Source organism: Lacerta agilis, chromosome 8, assembly GCF_009819535.1.
Source record: "Lacerta agilis isolate rLacAgi1 chromosome 8, rLacAgi1.pri, whole genome shotgun sequence".
Lineage (NCBI taxonomy): Eukaryota > Metazoa > Chordata > Lepidosauria > Squamata > Lacertidae > Lacerta > Lacerta agilis.
In genome coordinates this window covers 72,272,212-72,295,139 of record NC_046319.1, presented here as the reverse complement: position 1 = coordinate 72,295,139, position 22,928 = coordinate 72,272,212, and the positions used below count along the sequence as shown (strand labels likewise).

General features: G+C 46.5%; 1 protein-coding gene across 1 annotated transcript; it reads left to right on the top strand.

Moving 5' to 3' along the window:
- Window positions 1-1,966: 1,966 nt before the first annotated feature.
- Window positions 1,967-18,275, top strand: XRCC1 (X-ray repair cross complementing 1). The gene is made up of 17 exons (XM_033158257.1): window positions 1,967-2,086; window positions 2,656-2,748; window positions 4,785-4,892; window positions 5,454-5,612; window positions 6,614-6,694; window positions 6,791-6,902; window positions 8,118-8,239; window positions 9,984-10,107; window positions 10,897-11,122; window positions 12,661-12,777; window positions 13,003-13,102; window positions 13,833-14,025; window positions 14,848-14,902; window positions 15,257-15,402; window positions 16,337-16,427; window positions 17,386-17,461; window positions 18,047-18,275. Exons 1-17 carry the CDS (start codon window positions 2,036-2,038, stop codon window positions 18,158-18,160), a joined length of 1,968 nt encoding a protein of 655 aa, XP_033014148.1. The 5' UTR covers window positions 1,967-2,035; the 3' UTR covers window positions 18,161-18,275.
- Window positions 18,276-22,928: the final 4,653 nt, after the last annotated feature.

Sequence of the window (22,928 nt, the reverse complement as noted above, 5' to 3'; positions counted from 1 at the left end):
CACGGAAACACAGTTTACCTTCCCGCTGGAGCGGTACCTATTTATCTACTTGCACTTTGATGTGCTTTCGGACTGCTAGGTTGGCAGGAGCAGGGACCAAGCAACGGGAACTCACCCCATCGCAGGGATTCAAACCTATCTGTTGTAGCGTGGGGTTAATTATTTCGGTAAGTGATTTCAGCTCTCTGACATAGTAAGCAGGAGACAGTTTCTTCATGTAACAATTCTTTATTCAGGCAACAAGACAAGGCTGACTAATTGAGGAGAGGGAAGCTACATTTATAGGGACAGGGAACTTGCTCGAAAGGGATACATTTTGGAGGGAACAATTTCAAGCAATCACAACTCTGCCTTTTGATGGAAACCAATAAGACTGAGGATCCAAATACATCAGCTTAAATGACCCAATAGTAGCTGTTCCTTCTGGAACAGAAAGGCAGTTACTTTACCCTAATACAAATACAGACAACAGTAATGCAGATATTGTTTTGTATTGATTCAAGGGTTATCATATCTGATTACTATTGTCTGTATTCACATTAGGGGAAAGTAACTGCCTTCCTGTTCCAGAAGGAACAGTTACTATTGGTTCATTCAAGTTGCTGCATTTGGATCCTCAGTCTTATTGGTTCCCACCAAAAGGCAGCTTAGTGATTGCTTGAGATTGTTCCCTCCAAAATGTATCCCCTACTGTCCCTATAAATGTATCTCCCTCTCCTCAGTTCCCCAGTCTTGTTTGTCTGAATGAAGAGTGTTACATGAAGAAGCTGTCTCCTGCCTGCTCTGTCAGAGCTGAAATCACTTGCTGAATCACGATCCCGTTACAACAGATATAAAAACCATTGAATCAATACTCAACACTATCTAAAGTCATTTGCACATAACAAAATATGTATTTTATCAAAGTAATTGTTGAACCGAAGTACAATTTTGGAAATGTACATCCAGTTTTGTTTTGTTTTTGCTTTTGTTAAGCTGGTTTAATTTATACATAAATCCAGCACTCCCCGCTCACCTCACTGTACAGTACTAGGAAGCAGATCTCAAGTGTATTCAGTTGGAGCAGGGGTCCCTAACATGGTGCCCCGCATATCTTCCCCCCTGAGTCCACCTGCCTCAATGCCCCCTGGGTCATGAGTTGGCAAGGGTGGTTGCCCTTCTATCCATGGAAAAGTGCATAGGATTGAAGAAGGAAGCTGGAAAAAGTGCTCCCTTTCCTACTTCCTCTCCCAGCTCTATTCACTTCTGAAGGCTTGGATTAATTGTAAAACACCAAATAGGAAGCAATAGAAAGCAATGGCTTTGCTTTCACACCTCATGAAGCCAGTTCCTGTCACCTGCATTTTCTTTTTTAAGACAATGGTTTTGTTAATAATGGTGTTATAATGAATCAAACGAACACATTTCAAATAGGAAGCTTTTTATTTTTTTCCTCATTTCATAAAATTTGCACGCCGTTTGACTGTAGCGACAGAACGGTTTGGGAAAAAAAACTAAAAAGCAAGGGGGAGGAATGAGAAAAAATCTACAACACTTGAAAGTTAAAGCAGATTGACATCTCCTTAACTTTCTAAGCATGTGGCAATAACAACTGAATTAATATATCTAAATAAGTGGTGAATACATTAGGAACTGCATGTTATATTATTTATTTATTTCGTAGGGTTGCTCTTGGTATTGCTTGCTTGCTTGCTTGCAAAGAAATTTCCCGCCAGTTTAGCGCCCGCTCTGAGAGCGAGAGAGAGCGCATGCGCTTACAGGAGGAGGCGGGACTCGCCCGCCGGGAAGCAAAACCTGACTTGAACGGGGGGGTGGCGACGACGGCAGGGGGCGCTCGTGCCTCCAAGCCAACGTGGCCTTGCCCTTAGGCGCCTGCGCAAAAGCTCCTGGCGGACTCGTCCTGGTGGGAGGAGTCTCTGAGCTGCGGGCGGGTGAGAACATACCATAGAGTTGAGCGTTCTCGGGATCCAGCACTTCCGGCCAGCCCGGGGAGTTTTGCTACCGGGTCACGGTGGTGACAGAAAGTGGCGGGGAGATGCCGGAGATCGCAATCCGACATGTGGTGTCTGCCAGCAGCTCCGACCCGGTGCGGGCCAAGGCGTAGGGCGAGCCCGCGACCGCCTTTCTAAAGAGGAGGCTCCGTAGCCGAGGGAGGGGAGGGAGGTTCCGTTATTTCCCCTTGGCGGTTGGGCGCAACCACTCATATCTAGGATGGGGGTGGTCGGGGGGAGTTGGTTTTTGATTGGTGGAGCCTGGAAGAGCCCATTCTGGACGGGGAGAGGTGGGTGATAAATTAAGGGATAGGAGACCAGAGGAGATTTTTGGGTAAACCCATATGTAGGGTGAAGTGATAGGGTGGGGAGTGATGGAGAGGACAACACACCATACATTTAAAGCACACATACGGACATGCAAGGGTCCTGGGAACTGTAGTTTGTCCTGGGAATTGTAGCTGTGTGGGGCAGACTATACAGTTTGTAGGATTCTTGGGAGTGAGAGGAGCGGATTGTGCTTTAAATGTACAGTGTGTATGCAGCTGAAGAAATCACAGTGTGTATGATCTGGGCAAGTAATACCTGCTCTGATTGAGGGATTCTTTCCTGCCCCTTCTTTTTTACCCTTCCCATCTCATCTCTCTTCTCACACCCTGCCCAGACACACTGTGCTGAGAACCTGCTCAAGGCCGACACCTATCGCAAGTGGAAGGCTGCACAGGCTGGGGAGAAGCACATCTCTGCCATACTACAGGTGAGTTTTAGTTAACCTCCTGAGCGTTTGAAATCTGCCTCATCTCCCCCACCAGCACCTTGCAGGACTGTTAGGAGTGTAAATGGGTCAAGAAGCGTGTGATGCAATTCCTTTGGGCTGAAATACCTGGGATTGGTTTGCACAATTAGTTTCTCATGTACTTAAACAGCTGCAGTTATTTATTGGCTATACAAATTCCTTGCTTGGAGGAAGCTAAACTGAACCAGGTTGTAGGTGTAGATAACAGCTGTCTTGATTTTGTAGAGAGACAACTGGACAGGATGTTGGCATGATGATGGAGCTTGCTGGTGGAAATATGTTCATACACCCTGAATTGTGCTATTGTGTCTCCAAGTGATTGCAGACAAATATGTGGCTGTGGAGGGGAAAACGTATTGTAGGAACTGGCAATATTTGTAGCATTGGCAAATAACAAACCTCATGCGTGTGTTTAGTTGCAACTTGACATAGGTTTGGCTAGGTTTGCTATTGGCATGTGGCTTACTGTGGTTGCATTGCTTCAAAAATGGTGCTATGTTGGCTTGGGTGTTCTCAATGGGTTGCCAGGTCCTCATGTCCACACTTCCCATTGAGCTGCTTTTGCCACCCATCTGTCCCTTTGGGGGGGGGGGGAGAAGCCCTGTTTTGGGAATTCATGCAAGCAGTCTGTGAGCTGGGATCTTGAGAGGTCAACTCCAAAACCAAGCAGCAGATTAGCATCTCATATTTATGTCATAGCTTGGTGGATCACTTGCAGTCAGAAGTCTGAATGCAGCCCAGCAGCTGTGCATTGTGACCACCAGTGGATGACACCCTCACTGCTGTGGGGATAACCAACATCTGGGACAACCAGTAATTCCGGAGTGCCTGCTCCCACTGGTTGTGAATGGGTCCGCTGGTTATGAAGCTGAAGGTCGTGAGGAGTTGTTTGGAGTTCTGAAGGTTTCTCTGGAGTTGTTACGAAGGCTTGAGGTTCCAAAGAGGAAAGGATAGGCAGTAAAAAGTGCAGCAGAAAGTGCGGCCAAAACTAAGAAGGCAGCCAAAAATAAAATAAAGAAATAAAAGATAAAGAGACTAAGAGACTGCAGTCAATGGTGGAGTCGCGCTCTCCCGACTACTACTCTGTGCGGCTTGTTTTCTCTTTCGCTTTCTCTCTCTTAGCTTGTCTGGCACGGTTGTTCTCTCTTGGCTTGTCTTGCGCACTCTACACACCACTACAGAGAGCAGGGGCCATTTATTGATAAACTTGAACAACGTCATAACATTAACATAGACCAATCACAACATTGTATTTGGCTGAGTTTCCGGGCGGGAAACTGCTTTCCGACCGTTACTAGAGGCTTTTTTGGCGCGCTTTGTTACAGGCGCGGAGGGATCCAGGCAGCAAACCTCTGCCGGATCTCTTTACCTTCCGTGCATAGCGTGGAAGGTTACTGTGCTGCGGCAAGGTGCAGGAGCACCTGAAAACGTATTCCCACACACTGCCATATTTCCCACAACAAAAATAGGAAGTGTGACAGGCCTTCAGTGAGAAAGCCATAGCCCTTTGGTAGGGCACATTGTTTGCATGCTGAAGGAAGTTCAATCCCTATTCTCTGTGGTTTGAAGGATCTTGGGCACCAGGGCTGGGAAAGGAAAGATTCTGTGTGAGAGCTTGGAGAGTCACTGCCAGTTAGAGTAGACAGTTCTCTGGTATAAGACAGCCTTCCCCCCAACTCTGTGTCTTACAGATGCTTTGGACTACAACTCCCATCAGCCCTAGCTAGCACAGCTCTGCTGGCTGAAATTAATGGGAGTTGCAATCCCAAAACATCCAAAGGGCACCGGGTTGGGGAAGGCTGGTATAAGATTTGATTTGGTATGAGGTGAGTGTGTGTGTGTGTGTGTGTGTGCGTGCGTGCGCAAGCATACATATTGGCAATCATGCATGAATGGGACACTGTTCAGTTTGTCAGAAACTTTAGAAGCTTGGGCTGAAAGACAACATTTCTGTGTGTTCCCTAACCCTTGGCTGAGGCTGTCATGTCTCCCCACAGTTTGAGAAAGAGGAGCAGATTCACAGCATTGACATTGGCAATGAAGGCTCCGCGTTTGTTGAAGTATTGGCTGGCAGCTCTGCCTCCTCCAGTGAGCAGAACTATGAGGTGAGCGAGTGCCTGTGTGTGAGAGACTGTGGAAGGGCCTCGTTCCTCACCCAACCTGAAAGCAAGCTGTTTTTAAACAAAAGGCTGGTGGTTTGGGGCTTTGCAGGATCAGAGTTGTGTTATTCTTGCAATTTGTTTGGGCTGTCTCATTTGGTGCAGAACACCCCCCCACACACACACTACTTTCCTAGTCTGTGGGGTTGAAGCAGTCTACTAATGGGGGTCCACTTCACAGAGGCTGGAAGTGGTACTTAAACCTAGTTAAAGAAAGCCCAAACCATGGCTAGCTGCCACTTGAAAGCAGCCACATGCAAAACAAACTGTTAGACAAGTCAAAGAAAGTGCCATAGATACATGGAGGGGTAGGTGGGTAGAGGAGCACCCTGTATATTGTGCATTTGGTAGTTTTCATCAGAAGTCATAAATATGACTCGATGTTCCTCTCTAGTTCCCCACCACCACCTCCTACTTCTGCGAACCCATATTTTAAACCTATTAGGCTGGCATCTGTCAAGTTAGTGCACCCTGACCTCCACCCCAGTCCTTTCCCTCCCACTTCAGGTGCTGCTGGTCACATCCTCCTTCATGTCCCCCTCGGAGAGCAAGAGCGGCACCAACCTCAACAGGGTTCGTATGTTTGGACCAGATAAGCTTGTGAAGGCCACAGCTGAGAGAAAGTGGGACCGGGTGAAAATCATCTGTACACAGCCCTATACCAAGGTTTGTGTGGAAGTACAAATGATACAGGATATAAGGGATGCTGGCCAGTGTCAGGCTTGAGTTCCTGCATTCGTTTCTCAGTTTGGTAAGAGGCTTGCCTTCATTAGCCTGATACTCTCCAGCTACTTAGGATTACAACATGCCCTCATCAGTTCTAGCCAGCACAGCTATGTTGACCGGAGCTGACAGGACAGGAGTTGTAGTATTAAATGCCTGGAGAATACCAGGTTGGTGAAGGCTGTGCTAGCCAGTCACGGGTTAGTTACCATCTCTCTCCATTGCCCATCTGTTCTGGCCGGTATTACAGGAGTGGTCTGAAGCTGAGAAAAGGTAAAGTACTTTGCATTCTGCAGTAGAAATGGTTATTGTAATTGCCCAAAGAACATTTATGTTATGGAGTGCTGTACAAATGCCAAAAATAATAACAGCAACAGCACCATGAAAAGGATGGTGGATAGCATCTCTACTAATCTGGTGAACAGAGGATGCAAATTTTTAACTGCTTTAGGTAGTTAAACTATGGGTTCCCCATCTAGAATGAGGTGAAATCAGAGAACATTAATGTGGGGTGGAAATAACTAAATTCTTGTATAGGGATATTATTTTGAGCATATTCCTATTTATGTTTACTCTGAAATTCCAATGAGTTGTGGTACTTACTCCCAAGTAAGTGCATAACAGCATTAATTGGGCTAACCTCCAGCAGAAGAACATGTAAACTCCAGAGTTGTGCATATTCTTGGCATGAAAAATATAGTATCAACTGTTTTATCAGGATGATCGTTTACAAGGGGAGCAATTCCTGGTAGGTGGTGTCAGTCTGATGTATGCCTAACATACCAGTAAGCAGGTTCTGTTAACTGAGATGTCTTTGGTCCCTGAGGAGTGTGTGATGATGATAAGAGAGAGGTGCCTCCTGGGAGGAGGGGCCAACAAATGCTTGGGACTGCCTGATTGATAAACCTGACTCCTTTACTTGAGTTTCTTGCTTTCCTTCTCAGTCCTTGACCTATGGCCTCTCTTTTGTGAGATTCCACTCTCCTCCAGAAAATGACAAGGTTCATTCCAAAACCGCTTCACCGGTAAGTGCTCCAGTGACCTGAATGTTGTCCCCTCTTTTGCTGCCGTTCTTTGGCTGATTTGAAACCCTCGCTCTCCTTCCTGCTCTGTGTATTCAGAAGCTCACCAAGCTGGGGCAGTTCAAGGTCAAGGAAGACGACAATGACTCCCTGAAGCCCGGCGCGCTTTTCTTCAGCCGTGCCAGCAAACCCCTCGTCTCTCCACCTAAAGGTAGCCACGGTACCTATAGCATAGGTGGGGAACTATTTCCAACCCAAGGGCTGCATTTCCCTTCTGGGCAGATGTTTGAGGCCCATATACCAGTATTGGGGCAGAGGGGCAAAAGAGGACGGGGCCCTGAATATAAGTGTTGTCTTTGTACAGTAGGCTAGTTTCTGCACACACTCCTCTCTAACCTCCATCCAGATAAGGATTAAACATTATCAGAGGTCAATTGCCCAAAACCACTCAGAGTCAGTGAGGGGTGCAGCCTGGGGAAATGACTTGGTGGCCAGGGGAGGGTTCTGAGGCCAGAGAAGGCCACAGACCCAAGAGGCCCTACGCTTTGTATATTGCTTCCAGCTGCTAATAACTTAATGAGGATTACTAGATCAAGCCATGGGTCCATTGCATCCAGTTTTCTGTTTCCCTCAGTGGCTGACAAGATGCCTTTGAGATGCTTGCAAGAAGGGCATGAAAGCTACAGCACTCTCTCAATATTGCTCCTTGGGATCTTGTATTGAATGGTATCCGAAAGCCCTAAACGGCCTCGGCCCAGTATAGCTGAAGGAGCGTCTCCACTCCCATCCGTCAGCCCGGACACTGAGGTCCAGCTCCGAGGGCCTTCTGGTGGTTCCCTCAGTGTATGAAGTGTAGTTACAGGGAACCAGGCAGAAAGTCTTCTCAGTAGTGGCGCCCTATCAGATGTCAAGGAAATAAACAACTATCTGACTTTTAGAAGACATCTGAAGGCAGCCCTGTATCAGGAAGTTTTTAATGTCTAATGTTTTATAATTTTTTATGTGCTGTAAGCCGCCCAGAGTGGCTGGGGAAACCCAGCCAGATGGTTGGGGTATCAATATTATTATTATTATTATTATTATTATTATTATTATTATTATACTGCCACTAAACATGGAAGTTCCATTTACCCATTATTACTAATAGCCATTAGCAAGGAGAGTCTTAGATGAGTTTGTGTTGGTGGGGCCGAGAGGTGGCTTTTCTGTTGGCTCTGGGTTGAGCCAGAGACGTTCACATGCAAAGCTCTGTGTGCTCCCACTGTGATGCTGTGACGACAAAAGTTTTTCCGTGCCATCCCCGAAAAAGCATTCCTTAACAAACAAACAAAAAACTCAAATTGGCTCTTCTGCCGTGCACACTTCATAGCATCAGCACTGCATTTCTTAACACATTGAGAATGATTATTCATTACTGTTGTTGCAGCCTCTCAGAACAACCAGCCCTCACCCAGTTACGCCGCTGCCTCGTTGCAAACCAGCGTGTCCAGTTCCCCAGATCCTTCGCCATCAGCCGCTGAAAAACCCACCACCAAAGCCTCTCCCAAGGTTAAAGTGGATTTCTGGGTGAATGGGTTGGGTGCCAAACTTTATCCTTGTGTATTAGCCTAGAGTAGGGCTGCCAGTTGATCCTTTATTGTTTTCACTACCAATGCTCTGTTGAATAGTTCTATAGTACTTTTGTGTGTTCAAACTGCTTCACGTTCGTTATCTTGTTGTAATCTTTACAGCAACTCTTTAAAGCAGATGTGGGGAATATGTGACCCTCCAGATGTTTGTCAGACTACAGCTTCCCTCAGCTTCAGCCAACATGGTTGGATGGGAGTTCAGGAACATGGGGAGGGCAACTGGCTCCCCACCCCTGCTTTAAGGAAAGTTGATATTACTATTATCCCCTGCACAGCAGTTGAGACACTGAGACTTAAGGCTAAGAGCTGTGTACAGACCCTCTAATAGGGGTTCTTTTTAATTCTCCTCCAATATTCCAATTTCCCCCATTTTTATTTTTGTGTACCCTCAAATTTATCCATCCAAAAACAATATTCCTTTTACTGGCATCTCCTGCATGTCCCCAGCTGTGATTCTGTGATGCCAGAAGTTTTTTTATGACTCCATTCGAAGGCTGCCAATACAGTCGTACCTCGTGTTGCATTCGCTGCAGGTTGCGAATGGCACGGATTATGAACGCGCCGAACCCGGAAGTAACGGAACAGATTACTTCCGGGTTCAGCAGGTCACGCATGCGCAGATGCGCGCAGTGATGTCACGTGATGCACAGATGTGCCAAATCGCGACCTGCGTGTGCGCAGAAGCAACACTGCGGGTTGCGGACTTCTCAGGATGGGAACAGGGCTCCAGAACGGATCCCATTCTTATCTAGAGGTACCACTGTATGTGTGCTTGGATGGAGGATTAGCCAAGCTCACTTTTACAGTTCGCCCTGTCGCCAGACAGTTGGCCATGGGTGGGTTGGTGCAGCCACCTGTTTGAAAAAGTTTAGCTACTCCTGGCAAAGAGAGACAGCTTGCCTAAGGCTACCTAGTGGGTTCAGTGAAGAAGCAGAATCTGAACCAAGGACTAGGAGCAAGCTTGTTTTCTCCTGCTGTGGAGGGTAGGAGACAAACCAAGTTATAAGAAAGGAGATTCTGACTAAACACCAAGAAGAACTTTCAGACTGTAAGAGCTGTTTGACAGCGTAACAGACTCCCTTGGGAGTTTGTGGACTCTCCTTCCTTGGAGGTTTTTAAACAGAGGTTGGGTGACCATCTGTCATGGATGCTTTAGTTGAAATTCCTGCGTTGCAGGGTGTTGGAGTAGATGACCCCGGGGATCCCTTCCAACTGTACGATTCTATGACTTTCTGATTTATAGCTGTCACTTAGCCACTATGCAGCACCAGCCCTACTGTTAATTTAACAGAAATTCAGCAACTGCAGTTTTTTTCCTGCCAGTGAAGATGGATGGGGGGAGGGGATGCTTCACTTGCTACATCTCTATGTGTGGAGCTGCTGTAATTTAAAAACAAACCAGGAGCAAGTCAACCCCTGAAGTATACAAGTCCCATCCCATAATCCACTGCATTTCCTCTCTAGGTGGTTGTTAGACTAAAGCTCTCATCATCCCTGGCCACTGGTCATGCTGGCTGATGTTAATGGGAGTTGTGAGTCCAACAACATGTGGAAAGCCACAGGTTGCCTTCTTAACACCATGAGTAAGTCCCCGTGGCCTCCGGGTATCTTACTTTTTAGTAGGCCTGCATAGTTTTGCACTGCATGTTTCCTTCTGCTCACAGGAGCCCACGCCGGTCAAGAGGAAGTTTGAATTCAGCAAGGAAAATCCTGGTCTCTTGTCTGCAGCCAGTAAACCCCACCCCGATACTCCCCGCCCTGCACAGCCAGCCTCCAAGAAACTCAAAGGTGTGTATGTGGGGGCTGCATTTTGAAAATGGGCCTTGGGAATCCTCTCTTACGCTAGAAGTTGGAAGCTAAACTTGGGGTTACTGTAAGTTATTTGCATTGATAAGTAACTTTGCAGTGCAGATCTTAACATATTTACTCAACAGATAAATCCTTCTACATTGCTTCTTATTAAGTGTACATGGGGTTGCATCCTGAGTCCTTAATATGCCCATGCTCATTCTTAGTGGTAGCATTCCAGCTATGGAATTCCCTCCCTAGAGAAATCTGATAGTCTGCCTTTTTAACTGCATTGCTGAGAAATGTTAAGGATTTTTCTATTTGTCCAGGCTTTTGGAAGATAGTTCTATCAAGGTTTTACATGGCTGGTCCCTCACAACTGCACACCTTATCTTTGAGATTGAGGGTACATTGACCTCTGCAGATGATCTTGATACTATGGAAGAGACTGAAGTTCTTAACTGCTGGAAATCCCTTTTCCTTCCCCACCCCCTCCCAAATGCTCTTCTGACTTCTGGCAGTACCAGCTGTTGCCCGGATGCTTTCACAGCACATAGAAACTTAGTTCTTTTAAAAAATTACGTTGAGATAGTAGGATGTCATACGCTGCTCATAGTTCAATATTCCATGCAGAATCCCCCACTTCCAGCAACTATTTGCACAGGGATTAGGAACACAGCTTGTTCAGCATCACCTTTTGATCGAGTCGTATGGAAGAATTGCTGCAGATCTGTGCATCCCCTCCTCCTCCTAAATAACTTTGATTTGCTCTTTTCCCCTCTTCAGCAGCTTCTCCTTCAGCACTACCTTCCCCAAAGATGCCACCTTCCAAAAAGCCTCTGCAAACTCAGTCTTCAGAGGGGACAGCAGACGTGTCTTTCCAGCGTCTCCTGCAGGGAACTGTGTTTGTGTTGAGTGGCTTCCAGAACCCATTCCGCTCTGAGCTGCGGGACAAAGCCCTAGAGATGGGTGCAAAGTACCGACCAGACTGGACCCCTGACAGCACTCACCTCATGTAGGTGTCCTGCAAACTACTGGATCTCCCTGTGCCTTCTATAACTTTGTTTCTCTCTACCCAACCCCTAGATTTTTAAGACTGTACAATCCCGAAGGCTTCAACCAGACTTTAGTTTATATCTTGTTGACTTGCTGTTTTACCAGAAACATAACAAGTCTTTGGTATGAGGAATTAAAAAAAAACATGGAATTAACTTCTTCCCCTGTACCTCATCTCCCCCAAAAAGATTCGATTTTGCCAGGTCTTGGAAATGGGGTAGCAGGAGAGAGTTCCCCCGCTGTTGCTGCTGCTTATAATTCTCTCAGTCTTTTTTAATATAGCCTACAAAAGGAAGCTTAGGCATCTTACACACCATAAAAATGCAATAGCAACAAGCTAAACCATTTGCAAATCAGCATTGCATGTGTATTTTTTAACACAGGCCCATTAAAATAAGTAGCACAATAATATTAATCCCAGCAGATTTTTTTTTAATTAAAGTATTTACTCTACCTTCTGTACACATGGGAAAGATGCTAGACACCAGCCTGCATCAACCTGGTAACATATATTATTAACTACAACTCCCATCAGCCTCCAGGCCTCACAACCATGGCTGGGAGTGATGGGAGTTGCTGTCTAGCACATCTCCAGGGATCAGGTTAATGCTGGCTGCTATAGGCAGTTGCAGGGTAGCTCCAGTAAACTAGGGCTGCTAACCAACAGGGAACTGAAGTTTGGATTTGATATCCCGCTTTATCACTACCCTAAGGAGTCTCAAGTGGGACGCGGGTGGTGCTGTGGGTTAAACCAGAGCCTAGGGTTGCCAATCAGAAGGTCGGCGGTTTGAATCCCCACGACGGGGTGAGCTCCTGTTGTTCGGTCCCTGCTCCTGCCAACCTAGCAGTTAGAAAGCACGTCAAAGTACAAGTAGATAAATAGGTATCACTCCGGTGGGAAGGTAAACAGCATTTCCGTGAGCTGCTCTGGTTTGCCAGAAGTGGCTTAGTCGTGTTGGCCACGTGACCTGGAAGCTGTACGCCGGCTCCCTTGGCCAGTAAAGCGAGATGAGCGCTGCAACCCCAGAGTCGTCTGCGACTGGACCTAATGGTCAGGGGTCCCTTTACCTAAGGAGTCTCAAAGCAGCTCACAATCTCCTTTCCCTTCCTCCCCCACAACAGACACCCTGTGAGGTGGGTGGAGCTGAGAGACTTCAGAGGTGTGACTAGCCCAAGGTCACCCAGCAGCTGCTTGTGGAGGAGCAGGGACGCGAACCCGGTTCACCAGATTACAAGTCCTCTGCTCTTAACCACTACACCACACTGGCTCTACTACGTAGATGTACAGCCTCATCCTGTGCAGGTCTGCTCAAGGGTTAAAGTTGCAGCTGAGTGCATTAGAACTAATTCCAGTTTCCACCACAACAATCTGCCTATTGAAGCGACTGGTTTATAATGGTTGTGCTTTCTGCCAGCTCTTCTGCTCTTAGCGTTGGTTAGTAGAGAGTGACATGTTGCTGTGCCCTGAGTGCCCTGCTGTGCTCTCTCCTCTTCCAGCTGTGCCTTTGCCAACACACCCAAGTACAGCCAAGTGAAACGGCTTGGGGGCACGATTGTGCGCAAGGAGTGGATCCTGGACTGTTACCGCACAAAGCGGTGCCTTCCCTGCAAGCGGTGAGTTGGCAGGCGGGGGCTGAGCCTAAAGGGCTGCTCTGTCAAGGATCTTTGGAGCATTGCAGAGATGGGGAACCTGTGGTGATAAAACTCCAGTCTCCTGTCATCCACCGGTAGCTGCGGCTGATGGGATTTGGAGTCCAACAAAACCTCCTCACTGCATTGGGATGGGAGGTTTGGTTTCCGCTACATCTGGGTTTGCAACGGGTTTGTTCCTTTTGCCAGCTACCTGATGGTAAGCCCAGAATCTTCCAGCAGTGAGCAGGAGGAGGAGAGTGACGAAGAGACCCCTGCCCGACACCACAAACCCCTTGCACATCCACAGGTAATAGAGCACCTCGATTCATATGGAGTAGGCACAGCTCTGGCAGACTGCTTTTGTCCTGAGAGGAGTTGCTATCTGGCACTAATAGATCAAGGATGTATGTCTGCACACACATTCTGATTGAAAAGTAGGGTTCTTCCTATAAGGTTCTTCCAATGAAAGCGGGTAAAATCAAACCCTGTGTTTACTTCTCATTGCGTAATTTACACAGAAGTAAACCTACTACATTGCCATCTGTCTAGGATATTACCTGCATGGTTGTAAACAGCATCCTGATATTTGAGCCACTTTACATTTGCAATTTTCTGTCTGCATCAGACAAGAAATATACCCCCAGAATTTTTTGCCTTTAGAAGGGTTGTTGTTGTTTTTTGTCCCTGCCAGTGTTAACATACTGGTGTGTGGGAGACACCTTATGTGGTTTTTGAAACAAAACTGAGTTGTGGCACTGCTTTAGAGAATAAAACTCCTCTTCCCCCCCCCCCCAGCAAAGTGTGTTGTTGGTTACTTTGAGTTGAAGCAGGTCAGTTGTTTCTGTTGTTCAAACAGGTTTTTTAATTAACTGAGAAACAATGTTCCCTGGTTAACTGGGCAATGCATTTAAAATTCTATGTGCTGTATACCTTCTTAATAAAGGATAAGATTGCAGGTGCCATCTTAGAAGCATCCTCTCCTTCATGAGATTGAAGGGGAGAACTGCTGTGACGTGAGCACTGCTTTTATTTGACAGAGAGCTGACGTGCCCAGCTCCAACCACAAGCCCAAGAGCCTTGCCAGTCCCAAAGCTGTACCCAAGGCCCCGAAGAGGGCATCCTCTGAAGAGGAGGAGGAGCCCACCACCTCTCGGAGCAGCAACATCCATAACAACTCGCGGGCCCCGGCAGCTGACTCTGGAGCATCCAGCAGCGACGAGGATCCCAGAGGTAGGTCTGAGAAGCCCTGGTTCTACCTGCATGTTGGAGCAAGAGGGCTCACTTTCAGACTCCCCCTCCTGCTTCATCTTCCTGTAAGAACCACCTTGCAGGGTCAGACTAAAGGTCCTTCTTGTTGAGCATCCTATTTCCACCAGCAGCCAGAGAAGTGCCTCTTGGAAAGCTCACAAATGGGGCACAAATGTGATGGCCACCCTTCCCCCCCCCCATTTTTTGCACTCATGGGTAATGAAATCCATGAAATGATTATGATTAAAGGAGCATTCTTGAACCTTCTGCTGATCAATTCCACTACAGGAAGCTCAAGTTACTAGGCAATTTTATAAACCATTTTATCTGAGTACTATACCAGGCCTGATTCAAGGTGCTGACTTGAGCATAGAAAGCCCTAGTTACTTTGGACCCAGACAGTATCTGCCAAACTGAGCCCAACACACTGCAAGGCAATGCAGGGACATGCAGTTGTTCCATCCAGGGATCAAACCGCAACCTAGGCATTATCAGCACCACACTCTAACCAACTGAGCTGTCCAAGCTGTGGGTCTTATCTCTGGATGCCAGCAGCCCTTTGGAGTGTTCCCTTCCTGAGCCACCGAACCTCTGATTCTTTGCTTCCCATTGCCACTTGCTCACCTGTCTTTCAGGTTTTTGTGCAATGCTGTAAAGAAACCTGTATCCCTGGCACCTACGAAGGAGCTGGAAGGAGCAGGCAGTGCTCCTGGGTTGTGAGCCAGGGGCTGCATTAATCTGCCCATTCAAATGTGGCCCTTTGTACTAATTTTCTCTCTCCTTCTCTACCCCCTCCCCCCTCAGGTGCTCAAGACAATGGAGATGAGGGCTCTGGTGACACCGATGATGAGCTGAGGAGGTTGGTCAAGTGAATGGTTCTTTTTGTAAGCTGTGCCCTCAGGGATGGAAAAAGGATTTTGTGTTTTAAAAGGGTTGGAATAGTGGCTGGGTACCTATGATGCCAGCTGGTAAGCAAATATGGGAGAAGATGGTTAGAGATTGGTGGAACAGGACTTGAAGCTGTGGTGTAAAGGGGAGAGGCTCCATCCCCTTAGTGAAAGTCCTTTGCGCAGATGTTCCCTGGTTTCTAAGCCTTCAGTTGTAATGGCCAATGTGCATTTTTGTCCTTGAGGACTAGAAGCATGATGCTGGTTGTAGGGTGGGGATATCAGGTGCTTTGTGCCAACATATTCCCATTTCCCCTCGGCTTTAGAGTGGAAGAGGAGCACCGCAAAAAGCAACAAGGGGGAAGGAGGGTGGTCCCGGAGCCGGATGACGATCCATACGGCGGCTCCACAGATGAGAATACAGATGTTGAAGAAAAAGAGGAGCCAGATCAGCTCATCCCAGAGCTACCAGGTATGTCAGGACTGATGGGATGCGAGGACTGAGATTAGATCTGATCAGTCAGCTAAAGCTTTTGTTGTTTAACCCACGGGGATGAATTACTCATTCAGGCTGAGAGTGAAAGACTCGTTCATCTTGTGCAGCTATTTCGTTATCTCTTTATGCAGTGCGTAGTTAAAACTATGGAACTCGCTGCCACAGGAGGCCACCAGCTTGGATGGCTTTAAAAAAGAATTGGACCAATTTCTGGAGGAGAAGACTATCAATGGCCACTAACCCCAGTCAGAGGCAGAATGCTTCTGAATACCAGTTGCTAGAAACTACAAGATGGGAGAGTGCTCCCACACTTTGGTCCTGTGCTTTGTGGGTTTCCCACAGGCATCTGGGCAGCCACTTTGAGAACAGGATGCTTGACTCACTCTGATACAGCAGGGCTCTTCTTACACTTTTGAGTATTCCTATAAAAGGAAGTTAAGAAGAAAATATTAAAGATGACCTTTACTTTTCACCAGAGTGGTTATTACCCCCCCCCCCCAAAGTATCTCTGAGATTTATTGAGACTTATTTAGTGCAAATTATTTAATGATAAAAAAAAATTAGTAGCAAATTACTGGTGGGCAGCCCCAGCTTTCTCCCTTCTCTGCTAAGGAGGCCTCATGACTCCTAAAGGCAAGGAGAGACTGGGAAAATGAAGTCAGGAGATGAGATGCAACCATGCTCTTTCTTCCCTTGCTGGTATAGATGAGACTAGGACCTGAGAGCTCCTGGTTTGCATCCAGTGTTACTATACTCAGAGTAGACCCATTGAAATTAATTAATTAATTAGATGCAACCCTCTAGTCTTGAACTGCATTAATAGACATAATGCTTGGAAATTATGTGGTTCATTTATGGGGCGAGTTTGGGGTTTCAAGTCTTCATTCAGCTTCTTCTTTGTCATTGCCAGATTTATTCGTGGGCAAACACTTCTTCCTTTATGGCGAATTCCCTTCTCAAGAGCGACGCCTCTTGAACCGGTACATTGTGGCTTTTAACGGGTGAGTTTTGCTGCGGTGGCATTGCAGTAGGTGCCCACTGTGGCCCAAGTGGCATGCTGAATGCATGCTGTCATCAGAAGCAGTCTCCAAAAGAGTGTAAGCTGTGTATGGTGAAGAACAAAGACAATGGAAATCCAAATTCCCCACCACAGGCAGGCGAGTTTAGCAGCCAGATTTTGAAACACAATTCCATATTTTTCTGTAAGGATGCTTCTCTAGGAAGAGAGGAACCAGAAACTACGTAGAGTCTTGACTGTCCACTCCTTCAGTCTTGCCTAACATGCTTTGAATATATCATACTCATTTTGTCAGGGCCGACTAAAGTTTAAAAAGCACAATTCAAACAATATACTGTAACATTTAGCATGGTATACTTGCATACAAACTTATCAATCCATTTAAAAATACTACTCAGAGTAGACCCATTGAAATTAAGTTAGTGATATCCATTAATTTCTGTGGGCCTGGATACAATCTACTTCTTTCCTTTTCCTTTTTTGGTGAAAGGGTGCCCATGAGATGTCGGATTTAGAACAAACCTTGGCTACAGCTTGCGGCTAATTGAGGGAGAGCTTAGCCACAAGTCCTGGTTCAGAGGCCATGCTAAGCCAAACCTTGCCTAGTTTGGCGTGGCAGCAAAGATGACCTGGGAGAAGTAGCACAGTGGGTGCAAGGCCCTCCCTAGGAACCCATATGTTCAAGTTTGGCTTAGTACAACCTTTGCCAACATGGCACCCCCCTCCCAGAGGTTTTGGACCAAAACTCCCATCAGCCCCAGCCAGTGCACCAAAATATTTGGAGGATGAGCCAGGTTGGTTTAGTATGTCATGCGAACCAGCCATTTGTGCCAATTCTGCAATCTCAAGTGTATTTCAATATCACTTCTTTGTGCTCTTAGGGGAGGAGGAAAAGGTGCCTGTAAATTATTGTAAGGGGAATGCTTCTCTTCCGCTTGCAGGGAAGTGGAGGACTATATGAATGAGCGAGTCAATTATGTGATCACGGCTCAAGAGTGGGACGACACGTTTGAGGAGGTGAGCTCATCCTGCCAGCTGTGTAGGACTGCACTGCCCAGTCGTCCGTAAGCAATGACACACTTTTCAGGTGGCCCCATAGATAACGGATGGAGATAAACACAGGATGCCGGTTCCAAAGGCAACTGTGGCAGAAACAGATTATCATAGTAGCACTTTTTAGCATTTTTATGCTTTCGAAATGCTTCAAAAGCTTTTCAGCACCCAGTAAGTTAGTCCCACACTTTTAAATTGCTGTAGTGGTGGAGGCTGAGGTTGAAGAATAATACTACTTGTTGATGTTTGTTGTTGTTGTTTTAATTTTACTTATACCCTGCCCATCTGAGACTAGTCCAAAGTCACCAGCAAGCTCTGTGCTTCAGTAGGTAGTTGAGTGTTAGACAGGAGTGGGGAAACCTGGTTCTAACCATGGCACCCCACTATCTCTCGCTTTGTGACCAAGATAAAATCTGAACCCAGGCAACCTCATTTAAATGCTTGTACTAGTCCACAACAGGTAGGCATTGCATCAGGGTGGACTGGCTCCGCCTTTTAGGGTGGGCCAGACACCTTCCAAGTGCCAGCATTTTCTCCTTTCTGTTGCAGGCTCTGAACGAGAATGCCAACCTCTCTTTTGTGCGCCCCCGCTGGATCTACAACTGCAACCAGCGGCAGAAGCTGATCCCCCACCAGCCCTACGTTGTGGTACCACGAGTGTAGGCCAGCCTCTCTGCAGGCACGTCCCTGTGGGTCCTGTATACTCCCTCTGGAGCAAACAGCTGTCCTTCCCTTTGGGGCCACTTGACACCATGCTCTCACTCTCTCTCTTTCTCGTTTTCCACTGGAACGTTCCTTCCTCTCAAGGGCCTTATCCAGCAGCCCTGTTTCTACACACACACACACACACACACACACACGAAACGCAGCTGGGGTTTTGAGGGCCTTTTTTCTACTATTGCTTGCTCCAGCAGTAGCTACCCCAGCTCACATGGGACACGATTTCATTTTCAGAAATAACTCGAGCTGCTCTGGAGAAATCAGTGTAGAAAGCCTCCATGGTGCTCTGTGGCAGAGTGGTGAGCTGCTCTGGATTGGGGCCAGTGTCAACTCTCTCAAGGGCTTAATAAGTGGAGTGGGAGCTTGGCTTGGACTAATAAGGGGCGGGGGCACAACTGGGAAAGCAAGATGCATCCTCCAAACAATCCTGACTTATTTCTGGGACCCTCTCCTGACCCTGGTTCTCATGTCACCCTTTTTATTTCTTTTTCCCTCTCCCACCCCCGACCCCCACAATCATTTCCTAGCAGGCTCCGTGTGTTCTTGCCAGTCAGTTAAGTTTTTCTGTCTATCAATCTTATCTATGTATATAGCAGAGGATACTGGCCATTTCAAGGTGGAAGTTTATATTCTGACACAAACGTTGTCCTTAGAATGGAGGCACCTGTCCCTCTATACAACCTTGCCTTGCTCCCAGTTTTACAGGAGTTGATGTTTGCCTCCTGCTCCTTGACCCCTTTTCATTTTGTGACTAAGCTTCCATTTTTGCAGACGAAATTTGTTCTTCCATCTGCAGATTCAGCAAACCTGAGCATATGAACATCGGTGGTATGCTGGCCTGACCATGGGGCAAATCCAAGCCCATTTTAAGAAGTCAGGAATTAACCCCTCACAAGTGTGCATTACCATTTTGGTTGACATTCTGCTCACCTGCATTTCTATGACCACCTCTGGAAAATCATGTTCAAATGAGGCCCACAATGTAATATCCAGTCACTGAATTCACATTCCATTTTAAGCTCAGTGTACTTGCTCTGTGTCTTACACAGCTCCGTTATAAGCATGTGGTATTTGGAGTAGACGCCATACAGTGATCAAGCATAGAATCCTAAGTGGCATGCTTGGCCCAGGTACAGAGATGTTTTAATGCTGAGCTTTCTCACACACAGCCACTTTAAACAGTGTTCAGGGTTGCTATTGGGAGAAACTATGACTGTTAAAATCATACTAAGTTTTATATTGCAGCTCTTATGCCCCAAGCCTCAGATTTCTCTCATAGGAAGCAAAAAAAAAAAAAGCAGCTGGAGTTAATTGTCTTATGGTTTGATTCATTTCAGCAGGGTGTTGTCAGTTCCACTCTTTACTTTTTACCCCGGGCAAAGAACTCTTTTCAGATTTCGCTGGAAGGGAAACAGCAGAAAAACCCACCCTTTCAGCTCAGCTTCCCGGCGAGCTTTTTTTTGGGGGGGGGAGTGGTGTTCTTCCCCAGACCCCCCCCCAAAAAAATTGCATGTTCCTTTCTGCTTTTCCCTGGCTGTGAACTGGACTGAGAGGCCTTGAATAATCTACCTCGTTTTTACAGCCCATCTCTTCCCCCACATCATTGGTGCTGCCCTCAGTGCTGGGGATCAAGCCAGCAACTCTTCTCTGTCCTTACGTTCGTGGATAAACTACAATAAATAAGCTGATTGCTCACAGGAGCTTCCCAGCTTCAGGAAAGGGCTGCAAATGGCCCATCTCTATGGATTTTACTCTTTGGCCCCAGTGTATATAACATCTCCTCAAATAGAGAGGTTCTCCACTTGAACCCTTAGCTTTGATGCTTAAGTGGGAGGTCAGCCACCACCTTCCATTTTCCACTAGGTCCTGCTATGTGGAAGCATAGGAGTGGATAAGTAGACAGAAGCTACCAATGGAGTGCTTCAACCAGCATGACCAACGGACAGCGTTGATGGGAGCTATGACAACAAAAGATGGAGGTACCATGTTGGCCTCCCATTTACTCCAGTGCCTCTTTGGAAGGGTTGGCCTATCCCCAGGTAGGGGGCATTACAGTGTTAACCAGAAATTGTTGAAAGGCATTGGATGCTCTATTTTAAGGAGAGTGTGCTCAGCTATGATTCCCAAGAAGCTGGTGATGGCTTTCAGGTGACGGTGAAGGGCAGCAGTTTTTTTTTTTAATAAGCTATCTTGACTTCTCACCAGAGGGGAACTAGCTTTGGGAGTGCAATGAGAATTCACACACACCCCTTCTAAAATTGCCACGTTCAGGGTTGCTATGGGGGTGGGGGGAGGCGTAGCATTTAAACTGGATCAAGTTTGCATTGCAGTTCACATGTCCCAAGATTAAGGGCTTATTGGTTTTTAAAATTGAATTATACCTATGGTTCATTACAGTTTGCATGAGGTTCCAAAAGTTGTGACGAATCTCCTCCAGGGATGTATTCATGTCTTCTTCCCCCCTCCAATCTGGTTTGTTGTGTTTTTTTAAATAAAAAATAAATGAAAACAAAATCTCAGTCTTGAGCTGCTCTTCTGTACCACAAAACAGAGATTGTAACAACCTCCTAAGATCTTACCGAGAAGAAACAGGTGTCAGAATATTCACATGATGATTTCTAACAGGGTCTCAACAGTTCTGAACAGGAAGTAATGCATTTAAGCTTTTAAAAAGGTTCCTGATGCCCATAATGGCAGTTTCAGCTCATAATGTGGCTATTGAGGGTGGTGTCTAATTGCTTGAACACACAGTAAAACGATTGGCTCCTTCCCCTGAGTTCTCCATTCCCTGCCTTCCTTCCTGTCCAGTTCATACAGCCCCAAATGCTTCTCCTTTCTGACATAATTGCATTATTTAGAAACCCACAAACTAGTTGTATAAACCATTTAAAAGTTCAAGCTAAGGCACTTACCCCTAGGACTGACATCTCTGTTTGTCTTCCTCCACCTTCCTCCTCTGTCTAATTTAAAAGTGTGGAAAAGAGATCTGACTTGGGTCTGTGTTTTTTTAAATGCTTACAAAAACTGGAATATTTAGGCACAAGTGCTTTGATCTGCACCAGCAACAACAGTTAATTAACTGCCTTTTTGACTCTAATGGACATCCAATTTAACCTAGCTGCCTGTTTCTCATATCAAAATGCTTTGAAAGTGGGCACCTCCCTCTTTTCCTACCATCTAATATGCAAGACGTAAGCTGCCTTTGGCCAATGATGCTACACCTGACTTCTGCCAAGTTTGCCCAAAATTCCCAATTTTGCCCCCAAAATTCTACATTTGTCATATGCTCCAAGCGCAACTTAACCCAGTTAACTAAACTTTTATAGGTTTTATTATTTTTTCCAAGAAAAATAAGACAAAAAAACTCCAGGCTCCCAGGGGAGTCCCATTTTTTTTTTTAGTATCAACTACAAACATACCATGGATCAATCAACACCCCCTCCCCACCTCCCTTGTAACAATCTGAACAAATGCCTTTGGGGTGGGGGTGAAAGGCAAAAGATGCATTGGCAAACGGTACAAGGACAAGGAGTATGTGTGTAGAATTCATCCATCCAAGAAAGTGGGATGGAAAGGTGGCCATGTGTCTAAAAAGTGGGAGGTTGGAACACACTGCATCTGAGAAATCCAACATTTGAACCAAGAGGCAAGACAGTAACGCCCAAAAGTGGGGAATTTGGGGGGGGGGCCTAACAAAGGAAGGCAGGTTTGTGGGGCTGCCTCTCTAGGCATGTGGTGAAACAGTCACATGGAAGAAGCAAAAGGAACCGGGCAGTAAAAGTTGTGTAAACCAAGTGTTTGGGGGGGGGGGGGAATCCAGCCATCCAAATCCAGAAATCTGTGTGCTTAAGCACTTTTCAGTACATGTTGTAAATGGCTGGGGACATATTTTGATGAGATCAGGGACAGAAGCCTGGAGCCACCAGATTTTACAGCAGCTGGCTCAGAGGTAAGATTCCATGCCAACTAAAGCAAAAAATTAAAAATGGCAGATGAACACAACACATAACATTTGCAAAATTATTCTACTGCTACTTGTTGGGAGGGCCCACCACTGTACAGAATGTAGCGTGCGAGCACACCCCAAAAAATTCATGGATTCTTGGCATTTCAACTTAAGCTACCCCTGGCAATTTCGCAGATGCCACAACCACATTTTCAGACTTAGCTGTGCCTTTATAAGGACTAGCAACTTCTATCGCACACAGAGAATGCATGACACCGGTGTGTGCGTTGCGTGTCAGGTTGTTAAAACTGTCCCCCTTTAGCCACAGGCCAGAGGCACAAACGGGGTTTGATAAGCCACAGGAGGCAGGTAATGTACAACCCAGAAAATGCCAAGTTTGACAGGCCTTAGACTGTGAAGATGCTGATCTCTGCATTCCAATGTAAGCATGCGCCAACTGAACACAGACAAGGGACAGCCTGGGTAATAGTCGGAGGTCGTACAAAGCAATGGCAGAATTCTGCTCTCCGGAAGATTTGTGCCTATCCATCCATTTTCTATGAATTTATGCAAGCTTCTTGTGAAAATGCGATTCAAAGGTGGCTGGGCTTGTTTTGCAGAATCAGTGGGGTGCTGAGGTTGCAGGCCGTGGCGCTCTGCCCCTCCTAGGCACACATCTCAACGATGCACATGTTAGGTTGCAGAATATGCTGTTTCTGAGCGCAGAACCGGAGTTCTCTAACCACACACACTTTGGCTTTTTTT